The sequence below is a fragment of the Rhineura floridana genome, chromosome 5, assembly GCF_030035675.1.
Source record: "Rhineura floridana isolate rRhiFlo1 chromosome 5, rRhiFlo1.hap2, whole genome shotgun sequence".
Classification (NCBI taxonomy): Eukaryota; Metazoa; Chordata; class Lepidosauria; order Squamata; family Rhineuridae; genus Rhineura; species Rhineura floridana.
In genome coordinates, this window is record NC_084484.1 from 96,432,720 (window position 1) to 96,445,871 (window position 13,152).

A 13,152-nucleotide genomic window follows, 5' to 3' on the forward strand; every position below is an offset into this window, starting at 1 on the left:
GGGCCTTGAAGACCTGGTTCTTCAGGCAGGCTTTTGGGGTGGGTTAGGCTTTATTATTATTGTTGAGATTTTAAATGTTTTAATGTATTTGTATGTTTTTATTTTGCATGTCGCCCAGAGTGGGCAGCCAGCCAGATGGGCAACAAATAAATTTAATAAATAAATAAATAAAAATGGAGGCCATGAAGTCCCAAGCAGGAACACTAGAGGCAGCTTCAGCATGGATATTGAAATCACCCAATGCTATCATTCTAGACCCTCCCCATTATCCAACATCCTCTAGATTGGGATAAAGAAAAAAATAGAAGTGGGTAGTGCCCTTCCTCTTGGAACTCCCAAAGGACATCCTCATGGAATGATTCCCTTTGGTGTTATCGCTTCAGTGGCAACCCCGCCAGTGAAAGACCCACCACCCAAGGACTGCTGGACTTTTAGACCTCCTGACCCAGCCAGGAGGTGATGCTAGAGGCTTCAAGACTGAATGCAGCCTCTCTCTGGACTCTGGTTCAGGCAGGGAGTCCCAGTCCCAGCAGCACTTACCAGGGACCTCAGCTGTCTCTTTTTTTTTTCAATTAATTTTTATTCAAATTTTCAAAACCAAAACAATACAAAAAGAAAAAACACAAATCAATAACTAATACAATAAAAAAAGAAAAAATATTAAAATATTGACTTCCGATTTTTTGTAGTTCAGCTATAAGTCTATAATATATAACAAGCCTGTCTCTTAATAGATTATAAAATCACCTTCCTCCAGCGGTTATCTTAATTGGTATCAAATCTCATTAACATCATATCATTTTATTCTTCCACAAAAAGTCAAAGAGAAGTTTCCAATCCTTGAGATATATGTCCATCAATTTTTTTTCTAGATAAACATGTCAATTAATCCAACTCATCAAGTCTACTAAGTCCAGTAATTTCAAATCGCTCTTCTTCCATTATCCTTGTTGGTTCCATCTTCCATCTTCCATCTTTACGCACCCAATAATCTTGCTGTCATAGTCATATAATAAGAGTCTGATAGGAATTTCCTTTATCACAGATATTTCCTTGCCATCAATTCCGAACGTATCACTGAAGTATTGTTGCAAAGCCGCATCTCTGTTCCTCTTTTTTACAGAATACACTAGCACATCTCTTGAAGATTTTTCCATTGACACAAAACAGGGATTAATTCTGTTAACTTTCTCCATTTCAAGTTCCATCAAATCCTTCCAGTCCAGGAATTTTTTCGAACCAATAATATCTTTATCTCCAATCTCTTCATCAATTCCTTCAGGGACAGCGCTGAGTTCCAAACCGTAATATTTGTCTCCAGGATCCATCACAGCCAGGAAATCCAAATCTTTTTCCAGGTCCATATTTAATCCAATCTCCACAGTTTGAACCTTGCCTTTAATTTTTCTTTCATCCTTTTTTGGTTTTCCAGATCTATCTTTATTCTCCTTTCTCATAGAATCCTGAATTTCTTTCAGCTCCTGTCTCATTTCGTCAAATTCAATTCTCAACGCTTGACTATTATTTCTCAGTTCTTGTTTTATTGACTTAATCCCATTCATTATTTTCTGAAACATATCTAAAGATAAAGTCCCTTCTTGTACATCCATGATCTTCTTAATTGTCATTCTTAAAACCAAAGGAACAAAACTCTTTCAATTTTCAATGTCCCAAGCAAAGAGCAATTTATTTTTTTATCCAGTTACAAAGGAGTTAATCTTTCAAACCAACTGACGTCACACTCTAGACAGCCCTTATCTCTTATATGCCCAGAAGTGCAAAAACAGCTTTAGTTCACAGCGTCCAAATAACTAATAGCAGAAAGAATGAGCAGATTCGTCAAAAAAAAAAAGGGGGGGGGGAAAGTAGACCAGAAAAAATAGTCCCAGACATATATTACACAAAAGTCTTATAAATCAAAAAGATTTTTCTTTTCTCTTCCAATCAGAAACCCCTCATCCGTTGTAATCTTTATAATGCTAATTTCCATGTCATCTTTTTGCAATAAAAAAAGATAGGCTATTTTTATTTTCTTCCCCCTTAGTTCCGTGAGTAAAAGAGAAAGTTTTGACTCACCCAGGTTTTCTTAATTGCTGGTTCTTTGACAAATCTCTTTAGCTGTATAGATAACAAAATAATGAGCGTAGACAGGAGAATGCTTGCCTGTTAGACCGTTTTTCTTTGAAGAAAAAAAACGGCTCACTTATTCAGCTGAGCTAGCTAGAAATCCTAGCTCCGTCCGAGCTGCTGGAAGACCTTCTTTCACAGACAATTCTGACGAATTCCAGTCTCCAACAAACACAACAAAGCTGTGTGGGAAATCTCACGTTTCTTCCTTATCCGGAAGAAATTATCCCCAGTCAAAAAAACCCCTTCTGACTGGATTTAAAACTGAAAAAGTTTCATCCAAGACGGGAGCCCGTCTCAGAGGCTGCACAGGCGGAGGGATCCTCCTGGGAAGTCGGGACCTCAGCTGTCTCAAGAGACAGCACCCCAGGGGAATAAGCAAATCACCCAAATGCTCAAGTGTTCACTCCCATGGCAAGTCTTCTCCAATCTCCCAGTGCTGTAGCTGTTAAGTAGTACTTAAATTGTTCTTCATTATCTTTCATTTGTTAAAATATCTACAATAATTATGTGTCTTAAATGTTAAAACTATTCTGTTTTAAAACTGCCATTTGTGTATTAAATATACAACATTCAGAAATGGTACATTCCAGATGAAATTATATTCTCAGAATCACACATGAAGCCCTTTACATAAAACAGATATTAGGAACAGGACACAAGTTACTGCTGTAAAACGTACCTGTTACTTCCTTCAACATATCAGTTGCTGGTATTTTCAGCATCATAATTTGCTGTCTTACAATGGCCTCAAATGTCTTGTAATTGACAAACCCTGGGAGTTCTTTGCCACGATATTTATTTTCAAAGCTCTGAACTTCTTCCTTCATAATGTCTCTTACTGCAACATTAAAAAAACTGCATTAATTTTTCACCCTCATGTCCCAAGGCCCCAGGTCAAGTTAATCACCATAATAGCTCCATGAAAACTGTACAACATTCAGAGATCATCGTAAGTTGTCTTAGGGGGTTGTATCCAATCATAGTTTTGCCTTCGCAAAAAATGCTTCAACTTCCACATTGAGGCACTTGATGGTCACCAATCCCATTCCTAACCCACTTAAGCTCCCATCGCCCCAGAAGTGCTCCTGAGGATTGGGGGACCCTCCAAAACAGAATGCGACATAGACAACTGTGACCCCAACACAATCTAAATAAACCTGGAAATAATTCAGGTTGGCCAGAACCTCTTCATGCTGAGTGTGTGTGCATGCTTAAATGGCTGGTAGATCACTAGGCATGCACAGAAGCTGACCAGACTGCTAGATGAATCTTACTTCAATACTGATAATGGGACAGTGTTGTCCACCACAACTGAGGGCAGTAGGCTACCTTAGGGAGTGCCAGCCAGGTCATGCGGCACTGCTCTGTCCTCCTACAGCTGGTGGGCCTGCTGCCATTCCCTCCTTGCAAAAAAAATTAATAATCCCAGCATCCACCACCTGAGGAGGTTGCTTCACTTGACCCAATGGTAGGGTAAGTCCTGCTTGCAGCCAACTTGTATGATAAATGTAAGAGCATGTTTAGAGTGGAATTGAACCAGACTAAGGCTGTGTACACAAGGCAGTTAAAATGGAGTCAATGCATCCCATGCATGGATATTTTTTGCATTGTTCAGATGAGGTTTTCCCCCTCCAAGTGGCAGCCCATACTTTCCCCCCATTTAATTTGGATATTCCTGATCCACAGATAATGTGGTATGGAAAAAAGATCCAACATTAAATTGCATGTTACCCAACTGTGAACATACTGAAGCACATTGTGTGGGCAGGGTTTTTTTTACTTGTGTGATGATGTTTTGCTGGATACCATCTATCACCACATCCCCTACTTTTGTTGGCGAGACACTCCTCAGTGGACTACTTGATGGGGCCAGTGTGATACTTAAAAAAATTAATAAATGCTGTTTTGTGCAAGTCTAGTATATCAGAAAACATATCTAATAATAATAAAAATAATAAATGACTGCACACAGATAAACAAATACCTGCACACATGCCCAAAATGGACCTTAGGTTTCCAGAACTTAGGCAGGGTTGAGGGGAGGAGATAACACCATGCAGTGCATCGCTTCAAGCACTGCCCACTAATGTGGATGGAAAACACTGAGACAAAGTTCAATTGAAGGCGCTCATGTGTGGATGAACATGCACAAAAGTGGACAAAGAAAAATTGGATGTATGCAACCCATGTGTGCATTAACACTGATATGTACACAGCCAATATGAGGATTCGGGTTAAAACTAGGTATTATCCACCAATAGAGGAAAATGCAAGAACACTGAAACTGGATTTACCATTTAGTGCATTGTTGTTAACCTCACATTGCCATTCATTAAAGAAACATCGCACTTTCGTGAACAATCTTTTTTCTTTCTTGTGCATTAAAACTTCTTCTCCTTGCACTTTATTTAAGATGTCTTGATTAAAAAGCTTGATTTTCTGTAAAGAGAAGTATATATATATATATATATATATATACACACACACACACACACACACAAATGTGTCCATCCAGCTACAATATGCATCCTTTGAAAACGAAATGAAGCAATTTCAAGCCACTAAAAAGAGTGGGGTGTGGGAATGAAAGGAGAGTAGAGGACTCAAGACTGCAAGCAGTCTCTCCATTAGGTTTTGGGCTTGAGGTTTAAACTTTATGGCTTATATAAACAGTGTACAATTCAGAAGAAAATTATTCAGAAGTCAAGTGGTTAGTGTACAGGCTAAGCACCACCACTCACATGGCAGAGTATCATTCTTAAATCACCACAAAGATAATAGTGGCCAGACCACATAAAAATAAACTAAATAATCTTAAAGTGGCAGCCAATCCCTATACAGTAGGGCCCCGCTTATACGGTGGGTTCTGTTCCGGACCCCTGCCGTAAAGCGGAACCCCATTGACTTTAATGGGCCGCGTTGCGCGAAAACGACGCGAAAACGGCGCAAAACGCAAAAGGGAAAAAAACCTTTTAAAATTGAAAATGAAAGGCATCGCATCAGTGGAACGCCGTAAAGCGGGGCCCTACTGTATTAAGTAAAGTGCATCCTTCAAATGGATGATATAGGGTGAAGGAAAATGCTCAGGGAGACCTTGAGATGAGATATGAAATTGAGGAAGCATCCAAACTAGGAAATGTGGTAGTAATGGGTGACTTCAACTACCCGGACATAGACTGGCTGCATATGTGTTCCAGTCATGACAAAGAAGCAAAGTTTCTAGATATTCTAAATGACTATTCCCTAGACCAGTTGGTCATGGAACCGACCAGAGGGACGGCAACCCTGGACTTAATCCTCAGTGGGGACCGGGACCTGGTGCAAGATGTAAGTGTTGTTGAACCGATTGGGAGCAGTGACCACAGTGCTATTAAATTAAACATACATGCAACTGGCCAATTGCCAAGAAAATCCAACACGGTCACATTTGACTTCAAAAGAGGAAACTTCACAAAAATGAGGGGATTGGTAAAAAGAAAGCTGAAAAACAAAGTCCAGAGGGTCACATCACTCGAAAATGCTTGGAAGTTGTTTAAAAACACTATATTAGAAGCTCAACTGGAGTGCCTACCGCAGATCAGAAAAGGTACCGCCAGGGCCAAGAAGATGCCAGCATGGTTAACGAGCAAAGTCAAGGAAGCTCTTAGAGGCAAAAAGTCTTCCTTCAAAAAATGGAAGTCTTGTCCAAATGAAGAAAATAAAAAAGAACACAAACTCTGGCAAAAGAAATGCAAGAAGACAATAAGGGATGCTAAAAAAGAATTTGAGGAGCACATCGCTAAGAACATAAAAACCAACAACAAAAAATTCTATAAATACATTCAAAGCAGGAGACCATCTAGGGAGACAATTGGACCCTTGGATGATAAGGGAGTCAAAGGTGTACTAAAGAACGATAAGGAGATTGCAGAGAAGCTAAATGAATTCTTTGCATCTGTCTTCACAGTGGAAGATATAGGGCAGATCCCTGAACCTGAACTAACATTTGCAGGAAGGGATTCTGAGGAACTGAGACAAATAGTGGTAACGAGAGAGGAAGTTCTAAGCTTAATGGACAATATAAAAACTGACAAATCACCGGGCCCGGATGGCATCCACCCGAGAGTTCTCAAAGAACTCAAAGGTGAAATTGCTGATCTGCTAACTAAAATATGTAACTTGTCCCTTGGGTCCTCCTCCGTGCCTGAGGACTGGAAAGTGGCAAATGTAACGCCAATCTTCAAAAAGGGATCCAGAGGGGATCCCAGAAATTACAGGCCAGTTAGCTTAACTTCTGTCCCTGGAAAACTGGTAGAAAGTATTATTAAAGCTAGATTAACTAAGCACATAGAAGAACAAGCCTTGCTGAAGCAGAGTCAGCATGGCTTCTGCAAGGGAAAGTCCTGTCTCAGTAACCTATTAGAATTCTTTGAGAGTGTCAACAAGCATATAGATAGAGGTGATCCAGTGGACACAGTGTACTTAGACTTTCAAAAAGCGTTTGACAAGGTACCTCACCAAAGGCTTCTGAGGAAGCTTAGCAGTCATGGAATAAGAGGAGAGGTCCTCTTGTGGATAAGAAATTGGTTAAGAAGCAGAAAGCAGAGAGTAGGAATAAACGGACAGTTCTCCCAGTGGAGGGCTGTAGAAAGCGGAGTCCCTCAAGGATCGGTATTGGGACCTGTACTTTTCAACTTGTTCATTAATGACCTAGAATTAGGAGTGAGCAGTGAAGTAGCCAAGTTTGCTGATGACACTAAATTGTTCAGGGTTGTTACAACAAAAAGGGATTGCGAAGAGCTCCAAAAAGACCTCTCCAAACTGACTGAATGGGCAGAAAAATGGCAAATGCAATTCAATATAAAGAAGTGTAAAATTATGCATATTGGAGCAAAAAATCTTAATTTCACATATACGCTCATGGGGTCTGAACTGGCGGTGACCGACCAGGAGAGAGACCTCGGGGTTGTAGTGGACAGCACAATGAAAATGTCGACCCAGTGTGCGGCAGCTGTGAAAAAGGCAAATTCCATGCTAGCAATAATTAGGAAAGGTATTGAAAATAAAACAGCCAATAATGCCATTGTATAAATCTATGGTGCGGCCGCATTTGGAATACTGTGTACAGTTCTGGTCGCCTCATCTCAAAAAGGATATTATAGAGTTGGAAAAGGTTCAGAAGAGGGCAACCAGAATGATCAAGGGGATGGAGCGACTCCCTTACGAGGAAAGGTTGCAGCATTTGGGGCTTTTTAGTTTAGAGAAAAGGCGGGTCAGAGGAGACATGATAGAAGTGTATAAAATTATGCATGGCACTGAGAAAGTGGATAGAGAAAAGTTCTTCTCCCTCTCTCATAATACTAGAACTCGTGGACATTCAAAGAAGCTGAATGTTGGAAGATTCAGGACAGACAAAAGGAAGTACTTCTTTACTCAGCGCATAGTTAAACTATGGAATTTGCTCCCACAGGATGCAGTAATGGCCACCAGCTTGGACGGCTTTAAAAGAAGATTAGACAAATTCATGGAGGACAGGGCTATCAATGGCTACTAGCCATGATGGCTGTGCTCTGCCACCCTAGTCAGAGGCAGCATGCTTCTGAAAACCAGTTGCCGGAAGCCTCAGGAGGGGAGAGTGTTCTTGCACTCGGGTCCTGCTTGCGGGCTTCCCCCAGGCACCTGGTTGGCCACTGTGAGAACAGGATGCTGGACTAGATGGGCCACTGGCCTGATCCAGCAGGCTCTTCTTATGTTCTTATGTTAAGGAGACTTAATATCTAAAGAGCAGTCACAGTGTTATTATCACATGGCATTAAGCCTGGCTTTCTACCAGTTTTGCAATGTACATAGCCTTCAGCTCTTAGGCTGTGAACACACTAACTCACTTGTAGTACAAGAATGTAGTTTTCTTAATCTGGAATCATTTACACTCATCTTCCACATGTTTATTTCAATCTAGATTAGGGATGGGATTTGTTAGCTGGTGCTGCTTTGAAAGCATTCCATCAACAGGCAGTATTGATTCCAGTTCATTCTTTGTCTGCCTTCTGCTGCTTTTACTGGTCTTATTTTCCCCCTTTTCTAAAATATTGATATTAATATTGACATTTTCTTCCAAAAATATTGATATTAATATTGATGTTTTCTTTCAAAATATTGATATTTTGAAAGGAAACATCGATAAACGAAAGAAAATACCAGTATTTTGAAAGAAAGAAAACATTGATAAACTGAAAGAAAATATTGATAAAGGAAAGGAAACCAGTTATGCTGCCACCTCCTTCTCCGCTGTGACTGAGGCTGGTCAGTTTTTATGTTAACAAGCAGAGACTGGCTGAGGAGGAAAACAGCTTTTAGTGTCCCCCCAATCTCCTCCTAGAGTCAACATGATTGAGACTTGGCTTTTTTCCTCCCATTTGGAGCTTGAAGTGGGGTGTGTGTGGCAGAGATAGAGAGAGAGAAAGCGAGCACTATAATGCTGTGCTGTGAGTAAAAACAGTACAAGAACAATATATTCAAGGGGGGGAAACCATTGTCAGGGCAAAGCCACTGAAGTTCAGAGCAGACAGGATCACTTCACAAAGTTGGAGAATCTGCAAACCAATTCCGGTGCTAAATCTGAATTCAGCTGAATTCTTGCCCATCCCTAAGCTAGATTGATTCTAGATCTTGTTGTCCACAAGGCTGGGTGTGGAGACTTGATATGCATTTGAAAACTAGGTTATCCACGCCTTTCCCTTCCCACATATGCCCCAGGTTAATGAAGAAGGAAGTGGCAATTGTGATCTTGGTATATACACCCACCCACAACATCAGTGGGCAGGAATGGATACATACACACCCTTGCCAGGACCACCTACGTCTGTGTTAATCTACTTTGAAATGGACACATTGTGGGGTAATATAGAATCAATCTGCAATGAGCTTTTATTTTCAAAATGAAACCAGTTTCTCAAGCAGTGCTTTTCAGGGACAAAAACCCCTGCAATAAATGTAGATTGTGTGAGGACAACGTAGAAAAAAAAAGTCTCAGTCTCCATTGATTCTAAGACTAAAGTGTTGTGTGTGCGCAGCCTTAGACTCAAGAGGAAGAGAAAGAACTATTTGCCTATCCTATGAGGACAGGAAGTTCCTCTTCCTCAAAACATACCCACAAGACAACTAATCAAATAAGCACAACTTTCTTTCACATGACATTCTAAGTAGCAGCAAACCGTGAAGTGTAGGAAGAAAGACTTTGAAGTATATAACCATGGTATTTTCTGCACACAAAGGTAAAAAGCCCCCACAACAAAAGAGAGGATCTGGAGCAGGTGTAGGTGACACGGTGCCTTCCAGATGTTTTTGGACTACAACTCCATCCCTGGGTACTGGCCATGCTGGTTGGAGCTGATGGGTAAACATCTGGGAGGGCAGCATGTTGAGAAAGGATGAGGGCTGCTAGCAACAAATATGAAAAGATGGATTAGATATACTAAAATAAGATAAAGCATGTAAAAAGGTCCATGGAACTTAGTATTGGATCACAGCTTTTAGTGTTGATGAAGGATACAGCTCTCACAAACCTTCTAATGCAGGGATGTTGCCGGACTACAACTCCCATCACTCTTGCCCATTTGCCAGGAATGCAACAATATCTGGAGAGCTACATGTTCCCCACCCCGTTTTCCTAATAGACAGTTTGTGTTTATTTGATCTTTTATTTCCAACATTCTTCTTAAACATATGGAATCACAGCAAAAATTGGGAATGCCTATCAGTGTTCAAGGCCTAAACCTCTTCTACCAAAATTACATATTGCTTTCTAGATAATTCAATTTCAGTTTCCTGAGGAAACACGTCATATTTTCAGGCATTCTAGAAATAAAACTCGAACCCACATATAATGACTGCACAACCTACTTGTACAAGGAACAGCAACTGCTCTTCTAAGTTTTTGGGCACAGCTTGGCCATATTCCTGCAGCTTCTGATTTGCTACCCGAAGTTTGTCCTTTATTTGTTTTTCTAAAGTTGGTAATGTTTTCTGGGAGAACGAGAAAAGAGGCACCAGTGAGGAAAGTATTCAACCTTAATCCCATGCAACACTATGTTTCAACACCTCTTACAAGAGTGAATTCACAGATTCATTTCCTAGTCTATCCACGGAGATCAACGTTACTGCAAAGGCTTAACACTGGTGAGACAGAGAAACCAACAATTTCCTTTAAGGTCAGTAGTTGCTGGGGGGGACGACAACGATGACAATGCCAGTAGTTGCCAAAGCATGCCAGGAAAATTTGTTCACAAAGGCTGTCCCTATGTTCTGAACACACATTTTATATAAATAAAGGTCATTAGAGTACTGATACATGCATTTGTATGCAACATGTAATTAGGGTTAAGGTTCTTGGACTGAAATGACAGGTGACATGAACAATGGCATGTAGTTGTAAAAAACAGTTCCCTGCTGTTTTTTAAGGCAGAAATCTTGAATGAAGAACAAACGGTGAAAGACCCTTTCCCCTCCAGCCTTTTTTCCATTAAAAACATATTCATTTAATAGAACTTGTATACCACGTAACTGCAAATAAAATCTCTAATTGGTTTCTAAAGAATATAAAATATACATGAAAATTGTCAATGTTAGGAGTTTTTAAAAAAAAAAATCAAAATATGAATAAAATCAACAGTTAAAAATATAGTACATTATAAGCTAAAATAACATATTAAAATACTGCTCAACTGGTGGTTCCATAGATCTGGGTAGGCTTGCCTGAACAAGACATTTATTAGCTGGCACCAAAAGGAGTAAAGTGAAGTCCCCTGCCTATTGTCAGTGGGCAGGGAGTTCCAGAGTATAGGAACTACCACTACTATAGATCAAATCCTTCCAAGTGTGAACAAATGTTATATGGCACTTGTAAAAATGCCAGTGCCTCAGATCAAAGCAAACTGGCAGCCAGTGGAGATCTTTCATCGGGGGTGTTATCTACTGACAGAGTCTCTCTTCTGTCAGCAACTGTGCTGCCGCATTCTGTACTAAATGCAGTATGTCTCTTTGAGCTGTTCCCCTCCCCAGGGAAAAATATATGAGAAAAGCAGCTTGGTATGGGCATTTTAAACAGAACAACAACTGGGAAAAGATAAAACTCCTCCTCAACCTATCATTAGTCCCTGTAGTAAAAACACAAAGTTGGGCAGCTTCAGCCCATGGCCAAATGACATATGGCCAAGGAACTTCATGAACAGATCCCCCCATGTCTTTTTAGGAAAAGAAAAAGTAGCCTAGGGTGAGGGACTGATTTGGATGGATTTCTGCCACAGTGCAGTGAGTTTATCTCTTTTCTCCTGTGCTGATTCCAGGCATAATATGAGTGCTTATTCACCCCTTTGCACCTAATAGCAGCGACAAGAAAAGCAACTGTATTGAGGAATTGTGTGTGTGTGTATGTTCACATGCGAAGGTTTAACCCCTTCCCTTGTCACAACCCTAATCCAAATCACTTCTCCCTCCCACCCCCCACCCCAGCTGCCTTTGAAAATAAAAACAACCAACCGAAACAGAAGATCCTCAATTGTTACAGTATTCATGTTTTGTACAAAACAGTTGTTATTGCTGTGTTGGTCCCAGAGAAGACAAGTCACTTAGAATGATTTCAAATCATTAACAAAATTAGTTTTAAATGAATCAGTATTCCCTTACCCTAATATGCTCTATCAGTTCCTGCGTAAGCCTTTCTGCCAAAAGTGGAATGGTAGCTCTACGTTCCTCCAAAAGAGATCTAACAGGGAAGAGAGTGAATAATCAAATATAAACGTATGACTTAAGTATAATTTGCATCTAGATAGACAACAGGCAGGCAAGCAGGCAGTTCCCCATATTCCTTCGATTTGAGTTAGTTTAAACAATATCTTTGGGACAATCTGGCCCAGCATGTGAAGTGGAACAAGGGTGTGGTTAATCCTCCCCTGTCCAAACATGTCCACATTGGGCCTATGTGTGTAACATCCAATGCATGTAGGCCTCAGTTTTGTGGTCAACTCCACAATATTTTCCATGGAATCAGTGGCATGATTGAGGCATATGTGTTTAAGCCAGCTTTGAATGTGCTGTCCTCATACAGACAGCAGAAACAAGAACGGTTGGCATGCCTTCGCTCTGGGCTCAGGATCAGTGTGAAGATGATGGTCTAGTTTGCCTGTCACTCCAAGTAAAGCCATGGCTTTGTGAGAACGTGCGAGGGTGTGGGCTCCCAGAGATCACAGTTGCTTTGCTCGTCTCCAGTTGCTCTGCTGCTGTGCCATGGCTGAACTAGGCCATGGTATGTCTTAAGCATGTCATCCGAATCTGGGCTTGTAGTTTAGCTCTCCTGGACAAACCATGAGGTGTAAACTATTTGGACAGGCCTTGGGTTATTACAGCTCATGGTTAGTCTGAAGAGACCTAAACCATGAACTCAGATTCAGACAACATTCTAAGCCAGGTGTGGGGACCCTTGCCAAACTACAATTCACATCATCCTGGCCATTGGCTATGTTTACTGGGGCTGATGGGAGTTGTAGTTTGGCAACATCTGGATGACCAAAGGTTCCTCACACCTGCTCTAAGCCAAACCATGGTTCAGCAGAACAGCTGGCTTCCAAAGAACTGTATGGGAAAAAAGGAAGCAGATTGCAATAGGGGACACAGCCGAGTGAGTACAAAACCTGCCCATCACTCCAGACACTGCAAGTGAGGTTAAGCCATATCTTGGTGGTTTCTCCGATTACGGAGACTGGAAGGTTTGGAATTCTCTATCCTACTTCTAACCCACCATCACACTTCACCAGCTTTTAGAAAGTGGGGTGCATTGTGCAATCATTTCCCACCACACTCTTGTGAAATGTGAAAGAGCGTCCAAGGAAAAAGGAATGCATATTCACTGCCTGAGTAATTGAGGAAGAATGTGTATGGGGAAGTGCATACAAATGTACACATACACCCCTGCATATTCTGCCTCAAACTAGCATGGAACTCCATGCAGCTAAGAGTTGGATTAGGATGAGTGTTCCCACTTTGTAC

General features: G+C 40.9%; 2 protein-coding genes across 4 annotated transcripts in view; both read right to left on the reverse strand.

Annotated features, from left to right (window-relative positions):
- The window catches only part of LOC133385154 (interferon-induced GTP-binding protein Mx1-like), a 45,069-nt gene that overhangs the window by 14,921 nt on the left and 16,996 nt on the right, over positions 1-13,152 (reverse strand). For all 3 annotated transcript variants that reach the window (XM_061627607.1, XM_061627608.1, XM_061627610.1), the window contains 4 exons: positions 11,794-11,872; positions 10,012-10,134; positions 4,425-4,569; positions 2,810-2,968 (listed from right to left, as the gene is read on the reverse strand). In XM_061627607.1, the coding sequence (XP_061483591.1) occupies positions 2,810-2,968; positions 4,425-4,569; positions 10,012-10,134; positions 11,794-11,872 (506 nt within the window). The remainder of the gene's footprint in view (positions 1-2,809; positions 2,969-4,424; positions 4,570-10,011; positions 10,135-11,793; positions 11,873-13,152) is intronic.
- LOC133385155 (uncharacterized) lies at positions 752-2,595 on the reverse strand. The gene is made up of 2 exons (XM_061627611.1): positions 2,077-2,595; positions 752-1,629 (listed from the first exon to the last, which is right to left on the reverse strand). The coding sequence occupies exon 2, from the start codon at positions 1,626-1,628 to the stop codon at positions 942-944; it is 687 nt and encodes a 228-aa protein (XP_061483595.1). The 5' UTR covers position 1,629; positions 2,077-2,595; the 3' UTR covers positions 752-941.